The following is a 25,302-nucleotide window of genomic DNA, read 5'->3' as shown; positions in this document are numbered from 1 at the left end:
ACAGCCCTAAGCACTTCTGAGCTGCAAGTACCCCACACAGAGGGCCTTTCCTGCCTAGAACACCTCCCTGAAGTCCCAGAGTTTTCTCTGTCTGGGCTCCACCCTGTCCCTGACCCAGGCTCCAGAGCAGAGGGGACCGAATGCTCTAGATGCTACTGTGAGCCACATGTCCCTGCACAATACTTGGGGCCAGGCCCATCCGGAACAACTGATCTACAGTAAAGAAGGCGAGCTACTCGGAGGAGGGACAGCCGGCTGCAGAGCCCCCACTTCCATGCACACAGATGGGTGTGAGAGCTGAGCATGGCAGTGTACACCAGTAATCCCATCAGTCAGGGATGGGGGTCTAAAGCTCGTCCAGCGTGGGTAGCGTCCTAGGTTCCACCCCAGCCCTGGATAAACCAGATGTGACACTTGGGAAGGGAAAGCAGGAGGATCAGAAGGGCAAGATCATTCTTGCTGTGTAGTGAATTTAAGGAAAGCCTGAGATGCATGAGACCCAGTCCCAAACACACACAAGCTTGTACACCTGCTGACTTTAGCACTAATGTGACCTCTGGTTTAGAAGTTGATGAGAACATTGTCTTGACTCGGTGACTCTTCTGTGGATGACAGGAAAGGGTTCTAGCCATGTCTGGTGCTTCTGTCTCCTTCCAAGGTATCAAAACAGAAGACAGTTTGAACCATTCCCCCAGCCAGAGTGGGTTCCTGAGCTACGGACCAAGCTTCAGCACCGCGCCTGCTGGACAGAGCCCCTATGCCTACCCAGTGCACAGTAAGTGTGGTGTCTGGCCCTCCCTGCCCCTGTCTGGAGCACCCCAGGGTGGAAGGCTATCCATTTACGCACCCACTCAGCAGACTGTCAAAGTTCCTACTGTGTGCCAGGCTCCATCTTAAGTGATGGACAAAGCATGAGTTCTGCCCTGGGGACAGTCCCATGGCTCCAGGCAGAGGTGGGGATTCACAAGCCAACAGATAATCAGTAGTCCTGCCAGAAGTTGAGCAAAATGAAGCATCATGGTACCCACATAGAGCTGACAAGCAGCTGAGAGGCCAGGGGAGAGATGGAGCCGACTGTGGCATTAGACAAAGACAAGGGTGAGGTTGACACTAGCTATATGAGCACCGGGGAAGGGCATCTCAAGCAGAGGGAGTAAGAGATACAAAGGCTAGGTAGCAAAATATGTCGATGTGTTTGAGGAACAGAACAGAGATGGTGACCCTGGGACAGACTGAGAGGGTCCCTGACTCAGGGAGGGAGCAGGAACCTGTGGCCTATGCAACCATGTTGGCTTGCATTCTAAGTGTGATGAGTCAAGCAAGGCCATTGCTAAGACTCAGAGAAAGGTCATCCATGGGATAAGGGGCACTCAGGAAAATGGACTCTAGTTCCAGTTGCCCAGGAGGTGTCCCTGCAGCCCCCATGTGACAGAAGGAGTGGACCTGCTGGGCTGCCCTGGACTCACTCCCCCTACTCTGACCCTCCCAGGGCCCCTTCTCTTCTTAGTGCCCCAGGTAGCACTTGGGCCTGATGCACAGAGCAGGGGATAGAGGCTGTGTCTCTGAGAGCATTCATTCTGGTGCTTCCCCCCCCACCCCCATAAACAAGCAGGGTCTAAAAACAGCACTGGGAAAAACAAGATGGCGACTGGGTGGTCTCAAGGGTGAGTGTGCTTTTATTTAAAATGGCTACTGGGATTTGTGGCCACTGTATCGTCTGTGTTTGGCTTGTTTCATTAATGGCTGCACAAATGTCATCAGGGTATGTGGAGAAAGTGGATGCAGTCACATCCAGGAAGAGGATCCCACCTTGTCCCACCTTATCCCAGCGCCCAGTGGGTGCCAGGTGGGGGTGGCATACAGTCACCACCACTCTCTGAAGTATTGAGGCAGTAAGTATGCCCACTTCACAGAAGAAGAAACTGAGGTGTCAAGGGGATGACCAGTCTGACCAATGTCGGGGCAAGAACTTTAGATACTCCCTCAAGTTCAGTGGGAAAATTGTCTCCTAGGTGGGCTGGCATCCCATCTCTCAGCCTCCACCCCAAACCCTTGACCTTGACTATGACATCTTTCTCCCCTGCTCCTGTTATTGTCTTTGTTATCCTGCCAGTGACCTTTCTGAGTCCCGCTGGAGGGTGACAGCTGCTGGATCCCTCCCTCAAAAGCCAATGAGGAAGGGGACCATCCTTGGCAATAAAGGTTCGCCAAGGACGGGAACTTGCGCTTGCATTAGGACCAACCCTTAGCTCTGCAGCTAGAAACCACACTTGCTGATTGGGACGTCTATTGCTGATGAGGCTGAAAGGGGGCCGTCCACTCTCAGCCCAGCTGTGTATTATGTGCCTTACCCTCTGGAGGTGCCCCACCATTCACTCACCCATTCATGTTCCATAACTGAATGCTAGCTTTACGCCTGCCATGGGGTGAGGAGGCAGCAGTGGACAGGATGGTTCCCTCAGGAGAGAGCTAGACAGAAATCCATTCATCGGAAAACAGTTACAGGCCGTGGTCAAGAGTGTGAAGAAGCTCAGGGTGGCATGATGGACATGACCAGAGGATCAGGAATCAATGTGCCCATCCTCTGGGTGGACATAGTTGCCCTATGACAAAGGCAGAGAGCCCAGGGCAATGTAAGACTGTCAAGTGAGGTCATGTGACCCGGGCAGCGAGATGGAAACCCAGCCTTCTCCAGTTGAGGCACACAGCTCCGCAGCATCCTGCCTCTCTGCGCTCACAGATCCAGTTAGAAAGTGACTTTCAGCAGAGGACCCGTCAGTCTTGGACCCAAACCCCCCTCAGTCCCCAGGAGCCCTTCACACATCACATGCACCCTCCGCTCATTTCCTGCCTACCGTGGGAATGGCGCTTGCCATTTTCTCATGGTTCTCATGGCCGCCGTGTGTGGAGGGTGTGACTGGACCTCCTGCTTGCTCCAACCCTGATACTGACAGAAATAGGACCATCCCACCACTCTACAGATTGGTAAACTGAGGCGCTGTAACAGTGTGGCAAGTGTGTCTCCCTTTCATCTCCCAGCTTCTCGCACACTGATGTCTGTAGCAGGATCGCTGGGTTACATTCCCCATGGTGAACAAAGGCTCTTCATCCCTGACATCCTGGCCAGCATACGTGGTGCTGTTCTCGATGGCCACCATTCTGACTAAGTTGAAACCAAATGTAGTATTTGTTCTTATCTGGTTTGTTTGTTTGTTTGTTTTAATTAATTTATTTCTTGCTGATATATAATCCACATGCCATCAGCTTTACCCTTCTGGAATGTTTAGGTCAGGATGTTGACATAGCTGTGCAGTCTCTACCAATGACTCCCCAGTGTGTACGGTGGCCTAAAAAGATGCCCCATCCACTGGGGCTGTAGCCAGTGGCAGAGCGCTTGACCGTCACACAGAGATCCTAGGCTCAATTCCTCACATGGGAGGAATAACAAGAAAGACATCGTTCCCTCTAGTAGATTCTTTTAGTAATGAGGAGAATAAAAGATCCATTAGAAGTCACCCCTCTTTCACATTAATTTTGAGAGCAGATTAAACATTCAAACATCTATAAACATTTTTCTTCCACTCAGACCCTGCACCCATCCTGCGTCCAAACCTTGTCGAGTGCCTGAGAACCCACACAGAACTTCTTATGCAGATATAAGCACTGTCAGCAGTGTGTTAGATCCTGTTACCATGACAACAGTCATAGGGAAAAGCATCCTCCAAGTGACCAAGTTCCTTTGCACTGGCATCTCTCTTTATTGCGGGCTTGCTTTGTCTTTACGTGCCGTCCCATGGCTTCCTTCTTGACTCTTGTGTCCAGAGTTCACTGAGCTTCCTTGGTCTATGGGTTCATAGTTTTGTTTCTGCTAGTATTTCTTCAAAGAACTCCTTCTGGACTGGGGATATGGCTCAGTTGATACAGTGATTGCCTCACAAGCATGAGGACCTGAGTTTGATTCCCCCAGAACCCACATTAAAGTACAGCACTGAGGAATCAGAGACAGGTGGATCTCTGGATCCCCCCGGCCAGCTGGCCCAGCCTACCTGGTGAGCTCCAGGTTTCTCTCCCAGAGAAACCCTGATTTGAAGGCCATAGACTGTGTGGCCGAGGAATGCTTGCCTAGGATGCCCTGGGCTCCATCCTCAGCTTCACATAAACTGAGAGTGGTGGCTCACACCTGTCACCCTAGCACTTGGGAGGTAGAGGCAGGAGAATCAAAAGCTGAAGATCAGCTTGAGCTATGCATAGTGAATTTAAGGCCAGTGCTTTTGCACCCACTGAGGGCAACCTTCCAGGACATTACGCCCAATGCTTGTGAAGGGTGTGCTCTCTCTCTCTCTCTCTCTCTCTCTCTCTCTCTCTCTCTCTCTCTCTCTCTCTCTCTCTCTCTCTTCAGTTCTACTCAAGGAAAGTTCTGGAAGCTGCTTCTTCCTCTTCACCCGGGTAGTTTCCTCATGCACATGAGCCTCCCCTAAAAGTAGCATCTGAGGAGAAATAACCTGCAGACTGCTGCCCGCCCCCCCAGCTCTCAGCCAGCTGTTTCTCTCTGATACCCATTCTACATACCCAAGTCACAACACTTCCTGTAGGTCCGGCTCCACCTCAGTGCCCATCCTAAAGAGGGCATTTGCCGTTTGTTTCAGGTCTAGCTGGGGTCACTGCCCTGATGGCCTGATGCCCAGTGCCTGGGGAAATGGCTGCTTCACATTCTGTTGGTCAGAGGACAAATGCTCCCTGAGCATCAGCCATGACCAGGAATGGAAGTCCCACGGGGAGGGGTCGTTTGTGATTCTTTTCCATCATGGATGCTGCCGGCTTCACGCGTGTGGATGCTGTTATAGGCACTGGGCTCTTCCTCTGTCTGCCTGGCCACACGCACTGTTCTGAGGAACCTTACTCTTGCTGGTCCTTGAGCCCTTTGCCCTTGTTGTCATGACGCACCCTCACCACTATCTCATCAACCGAGATGTTTCCACCTGTGTGTGTGTGCGCTCGTGCGCGTGTATACTCATATATGCATGCACACTTGTGGGAATGGGGGCATGTACACACGTAAGCCTGTGTGGAGACCAGAGGTCAACCTTGAATGTCTTCTTCTCTTGCTCTCCGCCTTGTTTCTTTGAGACAGACTCCCTCACTGAGTGTGTAACTTGCCAGTTTGGGTAGTCTGGCTGGACAGTGGGTCTTAGGCATCCCCCTGTCTCCACCTCCAGTGCTACCACTACAGCCTTTTTCCTGAGAGGGGCCTGCTGGGATCCAGCTCAGGCCTTCGGACTTGTACGGAAAGTTGTTTAACATGGCTGGGCCATGTCCCCAGCCCAGCAACCATGTCTGAGTGTGGGATGCCTTTGTTATGTTAGGTGTTGGCAGCTGGCTTTAGTGCTATCCTGGGAAGCCCTTGGGAAGTAGACAGATAGGCACAAGGGGGGGCCTCCCTGTCCCATTTTGTAATCTGGGTCCGTATTTTCTTAAGAACCACAAGGCCTTGAAGCAGAAATAGAAGCAGCTAAGCACAAACCAAAGGTACCTGGGGATACAGGCAGACGGGAAAGCCTGCCCTGGAAAGCTTTAATGGCAGGTGGCCATGGCAATGTCCCCCATCCTGGCCAAGTGAACAAGGCTCTGTTTTACCTTAGTGCTGACAGCGTTAGACGGCCTGGCCCAGCCAGTTCTGAGCAGGTGAAGTCAGCCTGATCTCCCTTGGTCAGGCAGGTCAGAAACCAGGCTTGGCAGCCCAGCTGCGCTGGCCCAAGGTCAAGTTCCGGGGTGTGAGTCAGCAACTCTGCTGACCACAAAGCTCTGAGGTCCCAGCACATGTCACTCTGATCTCAGCCCCACCTCCCCATGGCGGCCACCTTCATAGGTTGGCCAACCCTCTGTCCTGTATCTGGCTAGTCTTCCACATTCAGGACATATAGAGATCAAGGGACTGGGGCCTCTCTGATTATATGCAAAACGTGATTGGTTGAAAACCCCAAAGCCACCAGGAATGACAGGAGCAGGGTGAAAGGTTTGCCTGGGGTCCCACTACAGTGGTCACTAGCCCCAGGGCTACTGGGTACTTGAAATGTGGCCAGGGTGATGGCGAAAGTGGCTTTTCACTCCTGTTTAGTTTTAATTAATCATAGTGTCATGATTAGTTGGGCAGACCAGCTCTGAGAGAGGTGCGTTCTTGTCTGCGGCACTGGGAGTTGAACACCGGGCCTCATGCATCTAAGCACGGGCTCTGCCTCTAGCCTCTACCTGCAGCCTTTTATTAAAAACAACTTTTTATTTAGAGACAAGATCTCATTTAAAGGCCTTAAATTCATGATCCTCCTGCCTCAGCCTCCCAAACAGCTAGAATTACAATCCTGTGGCTCCAGACCCAGCTGCTGTTCCCTCCTCCTCTCCTTCTCCTCCTCTTCTATCTTTTGTGTGTGTGTCTTTGTAAGTATGATGTGTGTATGTGTTTCTGTGTGTGAGAATAAGTGCATGCACGTGGGAGTCTGGACAACCTCTGATTTCCACCCTAGCTGTCACCTTGCTGGAGATGCAATGTCTTGTTAATCAGTGCATGCTGGGCCTAGCCCGTGAGTTTATTGAGACTCTCTTGCCTATGCCTCCTATTCCTGTGGTTCCGGGAACCCGTGCAGGTCCCCGTGCAGCTAGCACTTTCCCTACTCAGTCCCTTCCCAGCACAAGCACACCCAGCTTCTAAGGGCAGTAGAGAAGCCATCTCCCAGCCCAGTGAGCAGGTCATTGTACTTGCTATGAGCTCAACGGTGCCCTCCCACATGTCTATTTTAAAGGGCTCACCCTACGGGGAGGTATCTGGAGATAGGCCCTGCGGGGGGAGGGCGTGTACACTAGGAGGAGACCACTGAGTTGGAGCTTTAGGGATGGATCTCATCTTCTCTCACCTACCACAGTGCTCTCCGTGGAATAGCTGGGTGAGGATATTTGGAGACAGGGATTGTAGACAGCAGAGCCTCTTCACTGGGCCCCTGGACCTCCTGACCTTGGCATTCCCAACCTCCAGGCTACAGAGAGAAGTCACTCCATCTATGGTTTCTGACTGTGACAGCCTGGCTTACCCAGATGATGGGTTTCCGAGGCAGGCCACAGTAAGAGGAAGAGCAGAGTGCCGGGAACAGTTTCCACTGCTGGCCCTGAGGGATACTACAGCCCTCTTCTGCCCTTTTTAGAGGGGTCTTTAAGGCAGAGTGGCAGGACTGAGGCCTGAGGTGACACCGCAGACCTGCTTGTGATGTAGAAAACAGGTGGACACGGAAGCCTATTGTCCCTGTGGGTGGTAATGGAATTGCTCCCAATGCTGGGTACTGAGAACAGAAAAGCACAGGTCACGGGTACCAGTGGAGAGTTGCCTGGAACGCTAGACACTGATGGCCCTTATCCATCACATCCAATGCCTGCTTCTTGTGACAAACATTTTAGAAGTCCTTTCTAATTTTGAAATGAATTTCATATGCCATTTAAGCAACTTATGCAGTCTGTGTGTGAAATGCCTGAGCATCCGCATGGAGACCATAGGTCCACCTCTCCCGTCCTTCCGTGGCCGTTGTCCACCTTGATTTTTGTTTGCTTTTGTTTGTTTCATTTGTTTTGAAACAGGGTCTCTTGTTGGCCTGAGGTTTTATGATTTAGGTAGACTAGCTGACCAGCAAGCCCAAGGCATCGTCCGGTTTTTTCCTCCAGGGCTGGGGTTACTAGAGTGTGCCACACACCCAGCTTTTTATGTGCGTTCTGGGGATTGATCTTGCATCCCCTTGTTTGTGTGAAAAGCACTTCACCAAGCAGCCATCTGTTCAGCTCCTGCCTATGCACATTTTCGAGTCAAAACTCCTAAGCCAATTAAAATGTTCTTAGTATAATAATTTTTAGAATGAAGTAAGTTAGAAGATACACTTTTGACATTCTATGAAACAGTCCTATGCACCACGCAGGACACCAAAGCAGGACAGCAGTCTAGGCTCCTAGGCAACACGGCTGTCACCAGCAGTGTGACTTTCATGTGGCTGTGATCACACCTGACAGAAACAATTAGGGAAGGGGAGATGTGGTTTTGACTCGTGGTCTCAGCTCATCGTGGTGGGGAAGGCACATGAGGGAACTCAGGTTCATGGCAGCGGGAGTGTGCAGTGGAGACCGTTCACATCATGGAGGCAGAAAGTCAGGCCGGAGCCAGGCTCTAGGGATGACCTGTCCCTTCCTCCAGCTAGACCCCACTCCTGAAGGTTGTGAAGCCTCCCAAAATAGCATTGCCAATCAAAGTGCCTTCCAAGCACTCCTGCAGGGTCCTGTTCTGCCCCCACATCACTCACTGCCAAGTGGCAGCTGCAGGCATGAGGAGAGATGGGCAGGATGCAGGGAAAACCACCAACCATTCATTCAGCAAACATCCCCAAATGCAGGCTCCATTCCAGGCAGTGGACAGGGTGTGTGTTGTGCAGCTCTGAGATGGTAGCCAAGGCTGTATGGATTTCATGGCCCAGAAAGGGGACGTTGACTGTTCACCCAATCTCTCAATGCCACAGGCTGGTGGCTTAACAAGAGAACTTTGCTTGCTCATCGTCAGAAGTCTCGAAGTGACACATATTTGTTGGCTGCTAAGGCTCTCCAGGTTTGGGTCAGCCACCTCTGTGCCAGGCAGCTACATGGTCTTTCCTCTGTATAGGCTTGGAGAAAGACCTCTCACTTTCTTATAAGGACACAGGTTATGGCCTGGTGATGCTTGTGACTTATGATGACCTCAGTCCCTCCCTAGAGGCCCCCTTGCTAAATACAGTCACCCTAGAGGTCAGGGCCTCATATACAAACTGGGGGAACAGGGTTCAGAGTGCAATAGCAGGGAAGCTAGCAGGTGACTGGGATGCACAATGATCCCTTGGGACAAATCCATTTTAGCTGTTGCTAAGAGCTCAGGCCATGAGCCAGCTGCCATCTACACCCCAGACAGAGCTTCTCACTAAGCTCAGAAACCCACAGCCAGTCCCCAGCTCTCAAAGGTCCATGTCCTGTGTGATAGGCCTATGTGCCCCATGCAGGTGACCTGATTCTGCCCGCCCAGATCTACCTGCCTTTTCATACTGTGTGGAGTTGCTCAGATATTTATTTTAAATTGTGTAAGTATTATCAGTATGAACCTTTCTAGAACTTACTCTGTGTATTTGTGTGTGTGTGTGTGTGTGTGTGTGTGTGTGTAAGCATGCTATCTTGCTGAGCATCTCCTTTCTGTCTTTGCCATTGGGTAGCATGGGTTGGAAGTCATCTACAGCCTGTTCCCAAGCACCATCTTGGTCTCTGGTCTAGCTTCTGGGTACTTAACAGAGAGAGAGACCTCATATGGCACCCCGGTCCTGTTGCTTACTGACACACACCTTCAGGCCGATCCCACCTCTCAGGCTGTATGTATGATCTTCTCTGAGGAACTGGTCCACCACAGCCTCCGCTGTGGACTGGGCGCAGGTTGTGCAGACTGGAGCTGAGGACAATCCTGGGATGAAGCCAGTGCTCACTCAGCTGAAGCTGCTGTTGTCACTGTTGGCATGTGCCAATTTCCCAGCAACCCCTTCACCATGGTGTCCCACTGATGTGACAGTTTCTACCACATCAGCTATATGTTTTAACCTCCTCTGAAGCCCACGGTCTCTGATTTTTGTTTTGTTTTGGTTTTTGGTTTTTTTTTTTTTTTCTGCTCCAGCAGTTTCTACTCTGATGAAATTTGGGTTGGTGCCACGCCCTGCTGTCTCTGTTACTTGTCCTATGACTCCGGGAATGTGTCTGTGTGCATTCGTGCATATGTGAGTGTGTGTGTGTCCCTCTGTGTGTCCCAGAGATCCCTCCCAGTCACATCTCTGCTGCTACCCTGACCTACAGCTGCCGGCTCAGCTCTGCAAAACCTGATAGCCACCGTCAGAGCCACGGCTGCTGGAGCTGCAGTCTGTGTCCACACTGGCTGCTTGTGACATGCCCCTCTGACCAAGACAGGGACAAGAATGAGAAAACCCAGAGGGGACCCCACCTCGGCGTCAGGGGAGGGGTCTGTCCTGCAGCCCCAGGTGCCTGGAATCTGCTTCACTGAAGCTCCAGCTGTTCACACCCAGTGTCAGGTGACCTGTCAGGCTGCTAAACCCTCAGAGACACAATGCTACGTGTTAGAACAGATGGGCCAGGGGTCTAGGCAGGCTCTGAAAGAGGCAACAGGGTCCAGATTCTGGTACAAGCCCAGCGTAGATCAGATCAAGAGAACACACCTTCCCACTGGGGAGTGCTGGAATGTTTGAGTGTAAAATGGAGATGCTGAACCGTACATGCGTGCATGCATGTGTGTGCACGCACTTTGGAGTCTTCCCATGCCTCTACTCCTTCAGCAAGGACAGTAGCCCCTACCTCATTGAACTCTACAAACAGGGAATAAGTTTGAAGCTCTGAAATTCCAGCAGCCTTGCATGCTACCTGTGAGCACCAGCAGGGAGTTAATTCTGTGACCTCATTTTCGTTTTATGAGTTCTCTCTGGCTGTGACTGAGGACTCAGGTGCTGGAAGTACTTATGGTCCTCTGGGGCAGGGAACAGAAGACCAAGCAAAAGGTGCAGAGGCCTCCTGAAGATAGTAGGGCCCCGCAGTGCACTTCTCGAACTGCTGTAGTCTCCCAGAGCAGATATCTGTAAGCCCTTTCTACTAAAGTCCCGCTAGGAAACATCTCAGGCTCTAAAAGATACCGAGACAGCTCATCTCTACCTGGACCACACAGAAACAGGGCCTGGCTGGGTGCCAAATAAAATTTTATCTATACAAACAGGTGCCAAACCCGAGTGTGCCAGCTCCCAATGCCTACAGTATGTCAGCCAGGTCTGGAAAGCAGCCGTGGCTGCCACCAGTGCTGCCCCCAACAGTGAGTCATACCCAATGACCCAGAGGCAGGTGTGCGTTCCTGGCCTCTCACATGTGCAGTGTGTAAGGAATAGGCATTCGGCCAGTGTGGCGGTGAAGTTAGGGTGGCGTTAACCAGGTGACTCCAGGTCAGAGCAGTCAAGGGCTAAAATGGGGCCCTTTCTCCCATCTGACCATGTTCAAACCAGGGGACAGTCTCTTGGTAAATGTCTACTAGTTATACAAAGGAACATAGCCCTCTGATATCCCCCAAAGGACATAGAGCATGAGAAATGAGTACATGTATGTCATATATGAGCCACCAAGACTCAAAGGATGTTTGTTACTGTAGCTCACCACCCCCTGTCCTAACTGATCCCTGGGGATGTTTGTTACTGTAGCTCATCACTCCGTGTCCTAACTGATCCCTGGGGATGCTTGTTACTGTAGCTCACCACCCCCTGTCCTAACTGATTCCTGGGGGATGTTTGTTACTGTAGCTCACCACCCCCTGTCCTAGCTGATTCCTGGGGATGCTTGTTACTGTAGCTCACCACCCCCTGCCCTAACTGATCCCTGGGGATGTTTGTTACTGTAGCTCACCATCCCCTGTCCTAACCGATGCCCAGAGATGCTTGGTACTGCAGCTCACTATCACTGCCTGACTGATCCATTTGCATGGAAAGTAAAGATGAGAACTGGACATCACTAGTTCCCAAGGTGAGGAAGCCAGGCCCTGTCTAGTCTCTCCTGATCCCTTCTGACTCAGTCAGAAAGTGAGGCTGGAAATCCCTGATGGGAGCTAGTTATGTCTTCAACGTCTGCTAAATTCCAGCAAGTATTTGTTTTTAACAAAACAGAGACAAACCCAGGTATGGGGACTTAAGCAGAGAACAGATTTAGCTAGGACTGAAAATGTTTGTTTTGCTTGTGTTTCTCCTTTTTCTGTGTTTATTACTGAGGACAAATGGTACTGCAGTGTCAAGGTGGAGTTTTCTCCTTCGACTGTGCGTAAACACCGTGACAATGTTATAGCTTTATAATGATAAGCTTTACGGAAGTGTGAGTCCCTTTGACACTGACAGGAAGAAATGTGAAGTAAGATGAAATGGTATAGATTTGAGACTATGGTGACATTGTGAGGGTCCCAGGGACATACAATGTTGGGACTTGGGGATCTGGTTGTGTCTTCCCTTCACAGACCTGAGGTAGGGGCTGGGAGAGAGCCATCCTCAACAGGGCGTGACTCAGTTCTCCAGGGACCAGGTTTTGCCATCCAGAGCCTGGGTCATCCTTGGCCCCATGGTCCACGGGAACTGGAAGAACGGTGTCCACCCATTGGCCACTGTATTTACTTACCCTAGGGAAGGACTGCAGTGTGGCTGAAACAGTGTGAGTTTACACCTCTGTTCTCCACCAGTCAGACGTCTACGGTGGAGGTGTCTCCGTTTGTCCCTCGTCTCTGGTAGCTGCCAGTGCTTTTACCCTGCAGACATCTCATGCCAGCTCATCTCTTTATCCCAAGCACCCTTCCTGGGGGTCAGCACCCAAGTTTCCCTGTTCTTACAGCACACCCTAGTCCCCATGGCCTCCTTTAACTTCATAGCATCTTCCAAATGAGATCACGTTTATGGGTACCAGGGTGAGGATGTGAATCTGTCTTCTCGGGGGACACAAGCCAACCCCCAACATCCTCCTCTGGTGTTCTCTTGCTGAGCAGCGACAGGCAAAGAATCCTGGACTGTGCCCCTGAGACACCCAGACTTCGCAGAAATTGAAACCACCCAGGCGAGAGGGGCTTCAGAGGCTGCCCAGGCCAGCAGCAGCTGGCTGTCATTCGTCTCGGTCTCAGGCAGCAGTAGCTCTGCTGTCCCAACCTGGCAAGTTCAGGCCGAGAGGCCGCGGTAGCCAGCGAAGGTCAGGCGCCCTCCCTATAGGATAAATAGAGTGGGTCCCAGCCAATCCCTCCGGAGGCCACATAGTATCTCTTTCAAAGATCTCAAAACATCCAAGCAGACCATAGCAAATTGACTTTATTGTTTTAAAACCAGCCCCTTCTAGCCGCCACCACTCCTCCCCTGGGGAAAAATTCATAATAAACGTCCCTGCAGTGTGCACCTCTGTCCTCCTCTGTAATGTCAGCCCCGAGGCCACCGTAATTCACGGTATGCCCTGATACTGGGCATTTAACATTTCTCTGTCACCACTTTGATCACGCCACTACCCATCAGTGGCCAGTTTAGTACCAAATGAGCACAGCCAATCCTGACTGGAGACACACAAGCACATTGCTCAGAGGACAACCTCATCCCGAGAAATGCTGTGTACCTCCTTAGAGACAGGGATTCTAACTGTTCTGGCATCACAGATTAGTGTAGATTGGCTGTTCAGTGAGCCGCAGGGATCCATTTGGCTTACACTCCCTCACTAAGTGTTGGAATCGTAAGCAGTGACCTCCATTCCTGGCTCGCCTCCTTCCTTCCTTCCTTTCTTCCTTCCTCCCTCCCTCCCTTCCTCCCTCCCTCCCTCCCTCCCTCCCTCCCTCCCTCCCTCCCTCCCTTCCTTCCTTCCTTCCTTCCTTCCTTTCTTTTTCTTTCTCTTAATGTAGGTCTGGGGAATTGAACTCGGGTCCTATTTACAACAGCTTGTACTTACTAACTGAGCCATCTCCTCAGGCCAACAGGTGCTTTTTGTTTGTTTCTGTTTTTGTTTTTGGAGACAGGGTTTTTCTGTGTAGCCTTAGCTGTCTTTGAACTTAGTCTGTAGACCAGGCTGGCCTTGAACTCAGAGAGATCCACCTGCCTCTACTTCTACCTCCCCTTTCAAATGCTGGGATTAAAGGTGTGCACCACCACCACCCGGCCCAAGGGATGTTTTTTGACAGAAGAATCTGGAATAACCTTTTCCAGTAGGATCACACTGTAGGAAGGTGTTTTTGTCAACACAGTTGTGTGGTTTCACCCATGACGCCCCTCTGTAGCACTCAGCTCAAACGGGAATCAATAGTTCGGTAGTGATTCCCTTCTAGAGGGTTCTATAGTTTTGCATCCAGGATCTCATGATACCTGGGTAAGCAAGTTTGGGGGTTCAATATGGAGCCTCTGAGCCCACCCAACTTCTCTCCGGCTCTGGTCTTAGTAAGTCCCATGAGCAGCAGCCCTCATTCCCAGGGCCTCAGTTTCCACACTGTGCGATGGATGCAGGTGACAGATGGTCTTCCTCATCACTGAGGACCCAGAGAGACAGGGATCAAACACAGGCCAGGGCTCAGCTCAGTGTAATAGCGTTGCCCTGGGTGCTTCACCTCAGATGATTGCTGGCTGTGGGCTATGGGACTCTAACCCTAGTCTTGGGTCCCCTCTCTGCATAACATGTCAGCAGGGCAAGTCTGGCTTGCTTCAACTTACTGTGTTCCCCTGTGGGCTATGTCTCTAGCCTTCTGCCTTTTTCTGCCACTTTAAAGGCCCTTGTGACCCTATGAAGCCCACCCAGATAATCCAGAACTGCCTCAATGAAGGTCAGCTGACAACAACTTCCATGCCATCTTCAACCTTAGTTCCCGTTGCTACGTAACCCATGCAGTCACAGGCTTCAGCAACAAGGACTGGTGGTGTAGGATGGGGATGGGTAGGGTGGGGGTTACTCTCTGATGACCACAGTTGTCACCCATCAAGGACTGAGCCATAGCAGCTGCTGCAGCTGTGACCAAACAGATCAGCACTGCCCTGCCCTCTCACGGAGATCCTCCTGCCTCTGCCTCCCGAGTGCTGGGATTAAAGGAGTGCGCCGCCACCGCCTGGCCTGCAGTCTACTTTTTAAAATATATTTATTTAATAAAAGTAGTGTCTCAGAGGCCAAAAGAGTCACAGAAAAGCAGAGATGGGGGAGGGCTGAGAGGCTAGTGGGGCCAGAGACGGCCTGGTTGGGAAGGGATTTGAGCAAAAGGCAAAGGGCACCAGGTGAGTCATGGGGAGGTTCAGGGAAGGGCATTCCAGACAAGGAACAGCCCCTGGAAAAGTGACGTGCACTTGAGGACTGAGGAATGGCAGAGCCAGCATGGCCAGGACTAAGGAGGTGAGAGGTCAAGAGAAGCAATGGGGCCGGAGCCTGGATCAGGAGGGCCATATCTGAGCCTCCAAGGAGGCAGGCAGGGCTGGAGGATCTGAAGACAGCATCCCCGGTACTTTCCCAGGTCACGGAAGCAAGTGTTGTCATCTAAGAGGCTTGAGCTGACCCCAGATCATTTCTGTGTGGTTCTGGAGGCCAGAAGCATGTAGCAAGTTGTAAGAGGGTTCCACCTGGAAAACTACTCTGCTGCTCCCTGCCCCACTCCCCCACCCCACCCTGCTGCCATGTCGGATTCCCATCAGGATCCCTGTATCTTTCTCTACCGCTCTGGGGAACACTAGCCTGGTTTTAGGGCTCATACTTACCTAGCAGCACACTTGCAAAGGCTGTTCTTTAGCCATGAATTTTAGGACACTGGGTACTTATATTTGGAATACAATGGCTATGGAGAACAAAATTTCAGGCTCGGAAAAGGCACGCTAGAGGCCATTATGATATGGGAGAATCAGCGTCTTACATACTGTAAACGTAAACAAACCCTCCTACCTGCTGTTTGTAAAAGCTCTCTTTTGAGATCTTTTACAAAGACCTGCTTTTTTAATATAATGTCATTTAGCTACCTGGTAGGAGTATCCTGAGATATGTGTGTGAACCTCCCAAAGCTGACTGTGTATTTGGAAAACACATAAGCATCTTTAGCAAACCTAAAATATAAACTTGTGAGCACCCATACGAAAGCAGAAAATGGCGTAAGAAAGTCTATGGCTTTCTGGGCTGTAGTTGGTATCTAGGACCAGGATAGATGAGGTTACTGGGGCTCCTCCTAACAACCTGATGTCCTTTTCACCAGCCCGACATTCCCTTCCACCCAGTTCTGTCCCTGGAGCCCCTGGGTACATTCCAGATACATGTCACTCAGGCTAGAAGGATTTCAGTCTTTGCGTTTTTAAATTTATTCTACATTTATTTGTGTGCATGTGCCACCACACATGTGGAGGTCAGAGGACAATTTGTAGGAGTCAGTTTTCTTTTTCCACCATGTGGGTCTGAGGATCAAACTCAGGCTCTCAACTTGGCAGCAATCACCCTTCCAATCTAAACCATCTTGCTGGCCATCTTCCTTTATATTTTAATTCCCCCTCAGGCAGACCATGGCTCCTGAATATGGAGGACACTGGTGTGGACCTGGCCAGCAGAACCCTCTGTTAGGAAAAGGGACTGGGCAGCATTGATAATGGGTTCTGCCCAGAGTTAGTCCACAAGCCTGTCTTCACAAAGCCCGGCACAGGTGCCCCATTCATAGTGACAGTTACATCACTTTAAAGTGGTCCCAAAGAACTGCAGCAAGAAGTGACCAGTGCCAAGTGGCCAGCAGCTGGCTCAGCAACTGGCAGGGGTGAGCCCTGCCTAACCACTTCCCAGTCTGCCATGCAGAACTGTGGCAGGGCCACACAGGTCCCCTGTGTGTGACAGCCAGCCCAGAGGGGGCATCTGCAGCCCTCCGTGGTGGCCCCCAGTGTTGTTCCAGCCTTATTTATCTTACACTATTTATGTCAGTCATTAAAGGGCCCTGAAGGGCTGGGGTCAAGGGGAAGCTGGGTTCAACCCTGAAAAGACAGGAGTTTCCATAACAACCGTCGCCATCTCATTAAAAAGAAGAAAGCCAGAGGGCAACAGGCCCAAGAAGGGACACTCAGAGTCACCAGCAGCCGGAGAAGCATGAATCATGACACTCTTATCAGATCAGCAAAAATTGGCCAGAGTTCTGTACTGAATGCTGGGGGCAGGGCCGGGGAGCAGGTGCGGAGTATAAGGCAAGAGCCCTTACAGGCAGCCCTCCCTGGTCTCCTCCAAGACATTCAGGGCCCATGGGAATGAGTGTGAAGATGCACACAGCAGCCTTGTGTCACACCCATGTCCTCCTGGGAAGTTAGGACCAATGTAAGGAGGGCACACAACAGCCTTGTTAGTAGCTTCACACTCGTCTCCTCCTGGGTAGTTCGGACCGATGTGAGGACACACACAGCAATCTTGTTAGGGGCCTCACACCCATCTCCTCCTGGGCAGTTAGCAGCAATATGAGAACACACACAGCAGAAGACCAGGCCACTGCCAGGGCATAGATGATGCTCTAGCAGTGAAGAGGTCAGAACCATTTGATGGCATGTGAAGCCTGGGAAACGAACGGCACACACCCAACCTCACAGACCTGACACCTGTTACCCGAGTACCTGTGTGTGCCTTGTACTAACAGGAACGTGTGCCCCTGTGGCCTGGATGTAGTTTGTTCCCAAAGAACTCCCATGTTGCTCCTCATGGTGCTGATGCTGGGAGGTCATAGGTCATGAGAACTCAGAAGGTGGTTCTTATAGGATCCCCGGATAACTAGCTACAAGAGAGTCAGAAGAGCAAGCATAGGTCACATAGTTCTCTGCCCAGTGATGTAACCTTTCATTTACACACACACACACACACTCAACCCTGATGGCAGCTGTCAAAAGCGCCTTCCTCATCATCTGGTGGCCTGATCTTGCACTCTGGCCTCAGATTTTACTCAAACCTCTCTTCTCTACAGAGTTAACCTGCCTTCAGCATTTCCTTATAGTAATAGAAAAATAGAAGTAAAAAACACAGTGTAAAACAGTTTCGTACACCCCACAGTTATTGCCTAGGAGAGGTGGCTACTGAGAGGAAATAAATGAAAAGAGGGGAAATAAGAATAAAGGACCACGGAATGAATTGCCTCATTAGCACCTCGGTGCAAGGTGGCAAAGAGGCACAGGCCATGCAGGCGAGAGGACCTGAGTTCAGATCCCTGACACCTCTGTAAGAAATCATGCCTGGTACCACATGCCTGGGACCCCAGCCCTGGGGAGGCTGAGATAGCACAGTCCCGGGGCTTGGTGGCTGATCAGTTTAGAGCTCCAGGATCAATGAAAAACCCTGCCTCTAAGACTAAGGTGGAGAATGACTGAGGAAGACACTTGTTGACAGCCTCTGGCCTCCATGCTCATGAACACACACACACACAGTGCAAAGTGTGGCAAATTCCTCTCTCCAGTGTGACAAGGCCTCAACTCCCTCTGCCTGTTGTTCAGCCCAGTGATCCAAGATGACCTTGAGTAGAATGGGCTAGTCTAGACTTTCCACCCAAGCCTTCTTCTTCAAGTATGCAGGCCAGCCTTGAGGACAGGCGGATCACAGTTGGTCCAAGTGGACCAAGTAGATCCCACTGGGATGGACAAGGTCTGTGCCCTTCACGATTAAGGACCCTCTGTGTAATGGCAGTCAGGAGAGAGACCCAGTGGGGTCGTGTCCCTGCCTCTGGTTCTCTTTGTCCAGCTACTTCCTCCTCCTCCTCTGGACCTCAGTTCAGACGAAGCCTTCCCCAACCCCACCCTTCCCCCAGTCACCAGTCTGGATTTCTCTGAGTCCACAGCTGGGGAGGCAGCTGAAGAAAGAGTTAGAGATAAAGGACACTTCCTCCTGCCTCCCTTGGATCCGAGTTCATGCCTGCAGATTGGGTAGAGGGCAGGAAGGCTCAGTTATTCCAACAGGTGAGAAAGCAGAATCAGAAAGCTAGCTCACCCTCCAGGAGGGCAGGCTGAACCTGTGGCAGAGGCCAGGGGCTGCCTCCAGTGTCTGGCCTTGGGTTTACCACCACACTCCTCCCCGCCCCTGGGTTACTCTTGAGTAGTCTCTTTTCTGGACTAGGGCTGAAGTTTTCTTAGAAATGTGCTTACCCACAATTCAGTCTGTTACCATGTTGTATTCGATGCAATGCCACATAAAGTCTAGTATGGGAAAAGGCAACGATGCCTTGTGTGTGGCTCCTCAGAGGAGGCCGTTCCAAAGAGTCTGGCAGACTTGAGGGTACGGGCGTGGTTGTCCTTCCCAGAGCCTAGCTCTCATTACCTCTTCAGTGTTCCTCCCTTCAAGTTCTTGGGGGTTGTTTATTGGTTTTGAGACAGGGTTTCATTGTGTTGTGTAGCCTTGACTGTCCTGGAAATCAGTTTGTAGACCAGGCTGGCCTTGAACTCACAGAAATCCACCTGCTGCTCACTTCAAGTTTAAACTCCTTTGTTAACCATACTAGAAACTAGTATTGATCCAAGATGTGCTGAGGGTCTGTCTGACAGACTTGGCTTGGGAGGTGCACATTTCACACAGTTAGGAAGCCCATTTGGAAAGCAGTTGCTAACAGCAGGTAACAGACTGACAAAGGACCCACTGTGTGCTAACAGCAGGTAACAGATTGACAAAGGACCCACTGTGTGTGCTCAGGGCTATCAGAACCTGGGAGGGGCCATTGGAAGTCACCTCATCCAGCCAAGTTTTGAATCCCTTCCTTCCTTTTGTCACTAATGGTCTCTTCCTTTCGACCATCCACCCCCCCCCCCATTCTGGCTCTTGGGGTAGAACTTCTAGAACAAATCTGGGGTTCTCCACGGCTTGTGGATGCCTGTTTCCCCTGCGTGCCTGAAGGGCGGGGTCTCTGGATGTAGGTATCCAGGCTGGCAGCTTCTTGGTGAAAGAGCTTGGAGCATGTGGTATCGCTCTGGCCTCTGCTGGCCCCAGTGAGACATGTGTTACACTGCAGGGCATCGTCCGCTACACTGCAGGATCCATTTGCTTGAACTTGTGAATGAATAAAGATTCTCCCAGGAGCACAGCCTGCCAGCCCTGTGACCCTGCACAAGTCAGAGTCCTCAGTCTGTCCTTCTCCACAGAGATGGTGATACACAAATGTATTTAATGCCCCTTGCTGTGCACTTGAAACTGGATAAAGTGGTATTATGTTCCATCATTTTTACCACAGTTTAGAAAAAAATAGTTTGGGACTGAACATAATTCCAGCACTTGGGAGGCAGAGACAAGTGGATTTCTATGAATTCGAGGCCAGCCTGATCTACAAATTGAGTTTCAAGACAGCTAGGATTATACAGAGAAAACCTGTCTCAAAAACAAAGCAAAACAAACAAACAAACAGTTACCAAGGTCAGCAAGATAGTTCACAGGTGAAAGCACTTACCACCAAGCCTGACACTATGCCCTAGAATAAAACAGCATTTTAGCAACCACAGTAGGCAGGGCTGACACGGCTGTGTGCAGGGTCACCTTTACTGTTCTCCTTAACCCCTCAGAATGCATTCTTTTTTTTGTTTACTAAAGAAACCGAGGTCAGGGAGACTCGGCTCCAGTTCACAAGTCCTGCCCCCCACTCCAAGCCTGAGAAGCACATCTTTTGCTACTCCTCCCCCAAGCCCTCCCTGATGGGATCCTAACCTGTCCTGTCCTCCTGCAGGCACCACAGGGCTCTACCAAGGCACCAACGGATTGACCAACACGACCGGATTTGGGAGCGTGCACCAGGTAGACATGGCGCTGCCAGTTCTCTTCTCGGTTCTTTCTCTGAATGGTCCCCTTAGCTCAAGGTGCACCACAGAGCCACCTCACATACACAGGCCCCACCAGAAATGTGACCTCTCAGTCCTGCCTGAGTTTGGGGGGCAAGACTGTGCAAAAGACCACTAGAAATAAAATGGCAAGGTCCCCAAGATGTCAGGTCTGCTCTTACCTGAGCCCAGAGCATCTAGGCGCTCTTGAATGTGGGCTCTGAGTGCAGTGTGTGCTTTTTCTGGACCATGAGCCTCTCAAGCGGACAGCACATCCTGCTCCCTCTGCATCCAGTGGGCACGAGGGGCTTCAGCATTGCTTCGTGGGACATTGGGATGTTTTCCCTAGAGCCAGCTAAGAATCAGTCTAGAAAAGAGCTGGATGTGTGGGGTGCACACCTGTAATTCAGCAATCAGGAGGGTGAGGCATGAGGACCAGGTGTTCAAAGGTCATCCTCAGCCAACCTGAGCTACATGAGACCTTGTCTCAGACAGCCAAAGAAAAAGTTATATGGGGCCTGGAGAGATGGCAAAAGACTGGAGTCTGGTTCTCAGGACCCACCTCAGGTGACTCACCACTGCCTATAACTACAGCTCGAGGGGACCTGGCACCTTCTTCTGGTCTCCATGGGCTCCAGCATGTGTGTGGCATATACCCATATACATTTTCCTTAAAGAATTAGCCTACAGGGGCTGGAGAGATTGCTCAGTGGTTAAGAGCACTGGCTACTCTTTCAGAGGATGCTGGTTTGATTCCCAGCACCCACATGGCAGCTTACAATGGTCTGTAACTTTAGTTCCAGGGGATCCAAAGCCCTCACACAGACACACAGACATGAATGTAAGCAAAACATCAATACACACAAAATAAGAATAAATGAATCATTTCAAAAAGAAAGGGAGTCTAGAGAGTTGGCTTAGAGGTTAAGAGCACTGACTGCTCTTCCATAGGTCCTGAGTTCAATTTCCATCAACCACATGGTGGCTCACAATCATCTATAATGAGATCTGGTGCCCCCCCCTTTTGGCTATATATATAATTTATTATATAATATGTATAATAAATCTAAGAAAAAGAAAGAAAGAAAAGAAAAGAATTAACCTACTGGGAGGAGAGTGTGTAGCTCTGCCAGCATGCTTGAGGCCCTGGATCTGATCTCCAGGACTTTGGGGAGTGACTTGCTGAAGGACCCTCTTATATAAACTTCCTGTAAATCTGAAATTCTTTCAAAACCAAAGGCCCATGTGTTTCTAACACATGAAAGTTCAAAGAGTGATTCTTAAGTCTAGGTGTCTGTCTGTTTCACTCTAAGACCCTGTCACAAGTTAAGACCCCAGAAATTCTGAGTTAGTGGATATGAACTGGGGCCTATGGCATAGAACTTTCTATGAGTGCCTTGTGGATAAATCACTGGCTGTTGGTGATCGCTATAGTGGTGATGGGGCTCATGGGGATCATGGTGGAGTGGTAATTACGATGATGGAGATGGTGATGTTGGTGGTGGTTATGATGAGTGATGGGATGATGGTGCTGATAGTGATCATGGTAGTGGTGATAATTACAGTGATGTGATGGAGATGGTGATGGTGGTAGGGGAGCTGGTAATGATGGTGATGGAGATGGTGATGGTGGTAGGGGAGCTGGTAATGATGGTGATGGAGATGGTGATGGTGGTAGTGATGGTGATCATGGTAGTGGCAATAGTTACACTAGGGTGATGGTGGTGGTAGGGGAGATGGTAGTGATGATGATGGGGATGACAGTGATAATGATAATGATGGTGGAGATGATAAGGACCATGAGCTGAGTGTTTGAAACAGCAATGGGTGCTGCTGGGACTGGGGGAAAACACCCTGTTGAAGTTGATGCAGGCTGTCTGGCATTTCCTAGTGAGGACTGTTCTGGACCCTCGATATTGTAGGGGCTGCTGCACTTATAACTTTTTCCTGAAATGTGTCCCACCCCCAGGTCTGTGCTCTCTTTCTTGTTCCCACAAGGTCTTCGACGTTACTGTGAATGCTAGGCCCAGTTCTCATGCTGGAGACAGCATTGGCCAAGAGACTGTCGAGACCACACTCCTGTTCTTCAGGCCGCCCCCATCTTCAAACACTCAAATCCTTGAACTTGGGATTTCCTCTGTGTGTAGGGCAGGCAGGAAGTATCAGGGAGCTTTGCTGTCCATCCCCCAGCCCCACCTCCAACCCCAGGAGCTACTCAAGAGATGGCTAGACTCAGTGTGTCCATATCACCGCTCTTACCCCTTGGGAGAAGCAAGCGTGAGTGGGGATTCCCACCACCTCCGCCTTCCCAATCAGGTCATTCTGCCCACTCCTGTGACAGCTAACACAGGGCCACCTGTTTCTACTCTGGCCTCGTCTCTCCTCCCCTTGAGTCTCCTCTCCTTTCAGCCTTCCCTACTTGCCCCTGCCTCTTGGGTCAGATTCTGTTCATGAGAAAACCAAATAGCAATGATCTGGATGGTCGGTGTTTACTCTGAAGAGAAAGCCTGGCCTGCCAAGCCCGGCATCTCCTCACCCAACCCCTGTCTGTTTTTCTCTTGCCAGGATTACCCCTCCTACCCTGGCTTCCCGCAGAATCAGTACCCCCAGTATTTCAGCCCATCCTACAACCCTCCCTACGTCCCTGCCAGCAGCCTCTGTGCCTCTCCTCTCTCCACGTCCACCTACGTCCTCCAGGAGGCTCCTCACAGTATCCCCAACCAGACTTCTGAGGCATTGGCTGGTAAGTCCACTTACCTTTGCTCTTATCTGTGCCCATGGTCTGAGCTCCCGTGTGAAGGAGATTTGTGAGCTGTGGTCCAAAAGAAGCACACGCTTGGATAGTTTTCTGTCATCACCACCCTTGGTAACGTGCATTTATTAAGCACCTGCTGGTTTCCAGACACTCTTTAGTTTGAACAACTATAAATAAAGGGCTCTGTAGATGTTTTTTTAAAGATTGATTTATTTTTATTTTTTTACAAGGATGTGTGTCTTGCCGGCATGAGACTGGAGCTACAGCTGGTTATGATTCCATGTGTGTGCTGGGAACTGACCCCAGCATCTCTGTAAGAACAGCAAGTGCTTTTAGCCCCTGAGCCATCTCAGTGGGACAGTGTCCATTTGACCTTTATAGACCAGAATCAAACAGTCACACGGATACATTCCCAAATCGGAGTAGATTGCCACGATCCTCACAAGAAAGGAGCTTCTCAGCCCCACCCGCTTCCACACAAAGCGGTACAGATCTGAGTAACAAGTCACTGACTAGTAACCGTGGTGCTGGGACTCAAACCCAGGCCCACAGAGCTTCGTCTTCTGTGCCAAGCTAGCTACTCATCAGCCATGTGCAATTGAGATGTTTTCTTTTTTTTTTTTTTTTAAGTTTTTCGAGACAGGGTTTCTCTGTGGTTTTGGAGCCTGTCCTGGAACTAGCTCTTGTGGACCAGGCTGGTCTCGAACTCACAGAGATCCACCTGCCTCTGCCTCCCAAGTGCTGGGATTAAAGGCGTGCGCCACCACCGTCCGGCGAGATGTTTTCTAGAGCACACAGCGGGCAGGACTGATAGGGGCTGGGGGAGCCAAACCACTGGCTCAGCTGTTCTTGCAGAGGGCTGCGTTTGTTCTCAGCACCCACCTGGGGTGGCTCACGACCTATAATCCCAGCCCCAGGAGGTCTAACACCATCTTCTGGATTCTGTGGGCACTGCACATACGCATATGAAATAAGATAAACCTGCCTGGGACTTAGCCAGGGGTCCTCTGGTGTCTGTTCTCTCAGAGGAGGTTTGGCTGCCGTGACTCTCAGCTTTCCAGAACTTTTATACAGCCATCTCTGAGACACCAAGACAACACAGTTTTTGGGAACCCCTGATTGCACAGGACTTAGGCTCCAAAAGATAGGAAAAAAAGAAAAAAAAAAAAAACTCTTGTTAGGCAGGTGTAACTACAGGGTCAGGGGTCAGCATAACTTCAGGGGTTCTGACAAATTGTTGAGTCTTGGCCTCCGATCTCAGGACTTCATCCTGCTGGCTGCACCACCAAAAAGAAAAGTCTCTTCCTTCTAGACACTTCTGCTAGAGCCCTAGAGCGCTCTCATTGGCCAGCTGAGTCCCACGGCAATCCGGCAGCCAGTCTCTGTGGCTTAGGTACAATGCAGGAACAGAAGATATGGGTCTGGGTCTTAGCCCATAGCTGGATCTAGATAGAGTTTGGTCAGCCCTACCAGAGCCAACAAAGCGAGAGAAAGAGGGGTGGCCAAGGAAACCCAGAACCCCAGAGCCAGAAAGCAGAAGAGACACCCTTACCCCTGACCTGGGTCCCACCTCAGCTGTGAGCTACACAGCCCAGGCTGGTTTCAAACTTGCTATATCTGGACCAGGTGTCTCCAGATTCTTGTGCCTTCTTCATAGAATTCATGAAGTGCATGCAAATAGCAAGCCACGGGGGTTTTATTCGGGGGCAAAGCAAAAGCCCAGAGTGGAAGCGGGACTGGTGGGCCCCAGCAAGGTTGCTCAAAGCCCTGGTTACCTCTGGGGTTTCCTTTTGTGGGTTGGGAGGAGGAGGAGATGGTTGCCAGGGGCAGAGTGTGGGTGATTTTCTGTTGTGACTGACAGGCCTGGATTACATAAACATTGGTTTGCTGCAGATATCCTTCCCCCATGATGCATCTGGCCTAATCATATGTGTGCCCAGTCATGCATAGGCATAAGATGGTAAATAGAAGATTTTCACCAAAAAGGTCACTCAGAGGACAGTTTGCCTCATTGTGTGTATGTCTAAAACCAGTCCAGATTGGAGCAGCCCACTGCCCCCAGTTCCAGGATGTGTAGGGCCACAAAAGAGAGTCACTGAGGGGTTGCTAGGGAGTTACTAGGGGCTTTGAGGTGGAGTGACAGGTTGCTTTGTGTGTAGCTCAGGGCAGGAGAAAGTCCCTAGTTGCTAAACTATTCTGCAAACC

General features: G+C 50.8%; 1 protein-coding gene across 2 annotated transcripts in view; it reads left to right on the top strand.

Annotated features, from left to right (window-relative positions):
- The window catches only part of Eya2 (EYA transcriptional coactivator and phosphatase 2), a 153,001-nt gene that overhangs the window by 75,821 nt on the left and 51,878 nt on the right, over positions 1 to 25,302 (top strand). For both annotated transcript variants that reach the window (XM_057780604.1, XM_057780605.1), the window contains exons 5-7: positions 659 to 775; positions 20,252 to 20,319; positions 22,908 to 23,085. In XM_057780604.1, coding sequence (XP_057636587.1) covers positions 659 to 775; positions 20,252 to 20,319; positions 22,908 to 23,085 — 363 coding nt within the window. The remainder of the gene's footprint in view (positions 1 to 658; positions 776 to 20,251; positions 20,320 to 22,907; positions 23,086 to 25,302) is intronic.

This window comes from Chionomys nivalis, chromosome 9 (assembly GCF_950005125.1).
Source record: "Chionomys nivalis chromosome 9, mChiNiv1.1, whole genome shotgun sequence".
Lineage (NCBI taxonomy): Eukaryota > Metazoa > Chordata > Mammalia > Rodentia > Cricetidae > Chionomys > Chionomys nivalis.
The sequence above is the reverse complement of the archived record's forward strand: the minus strand, read 5'-3'. Positions and strand labels throughout refer to the sequence as shown.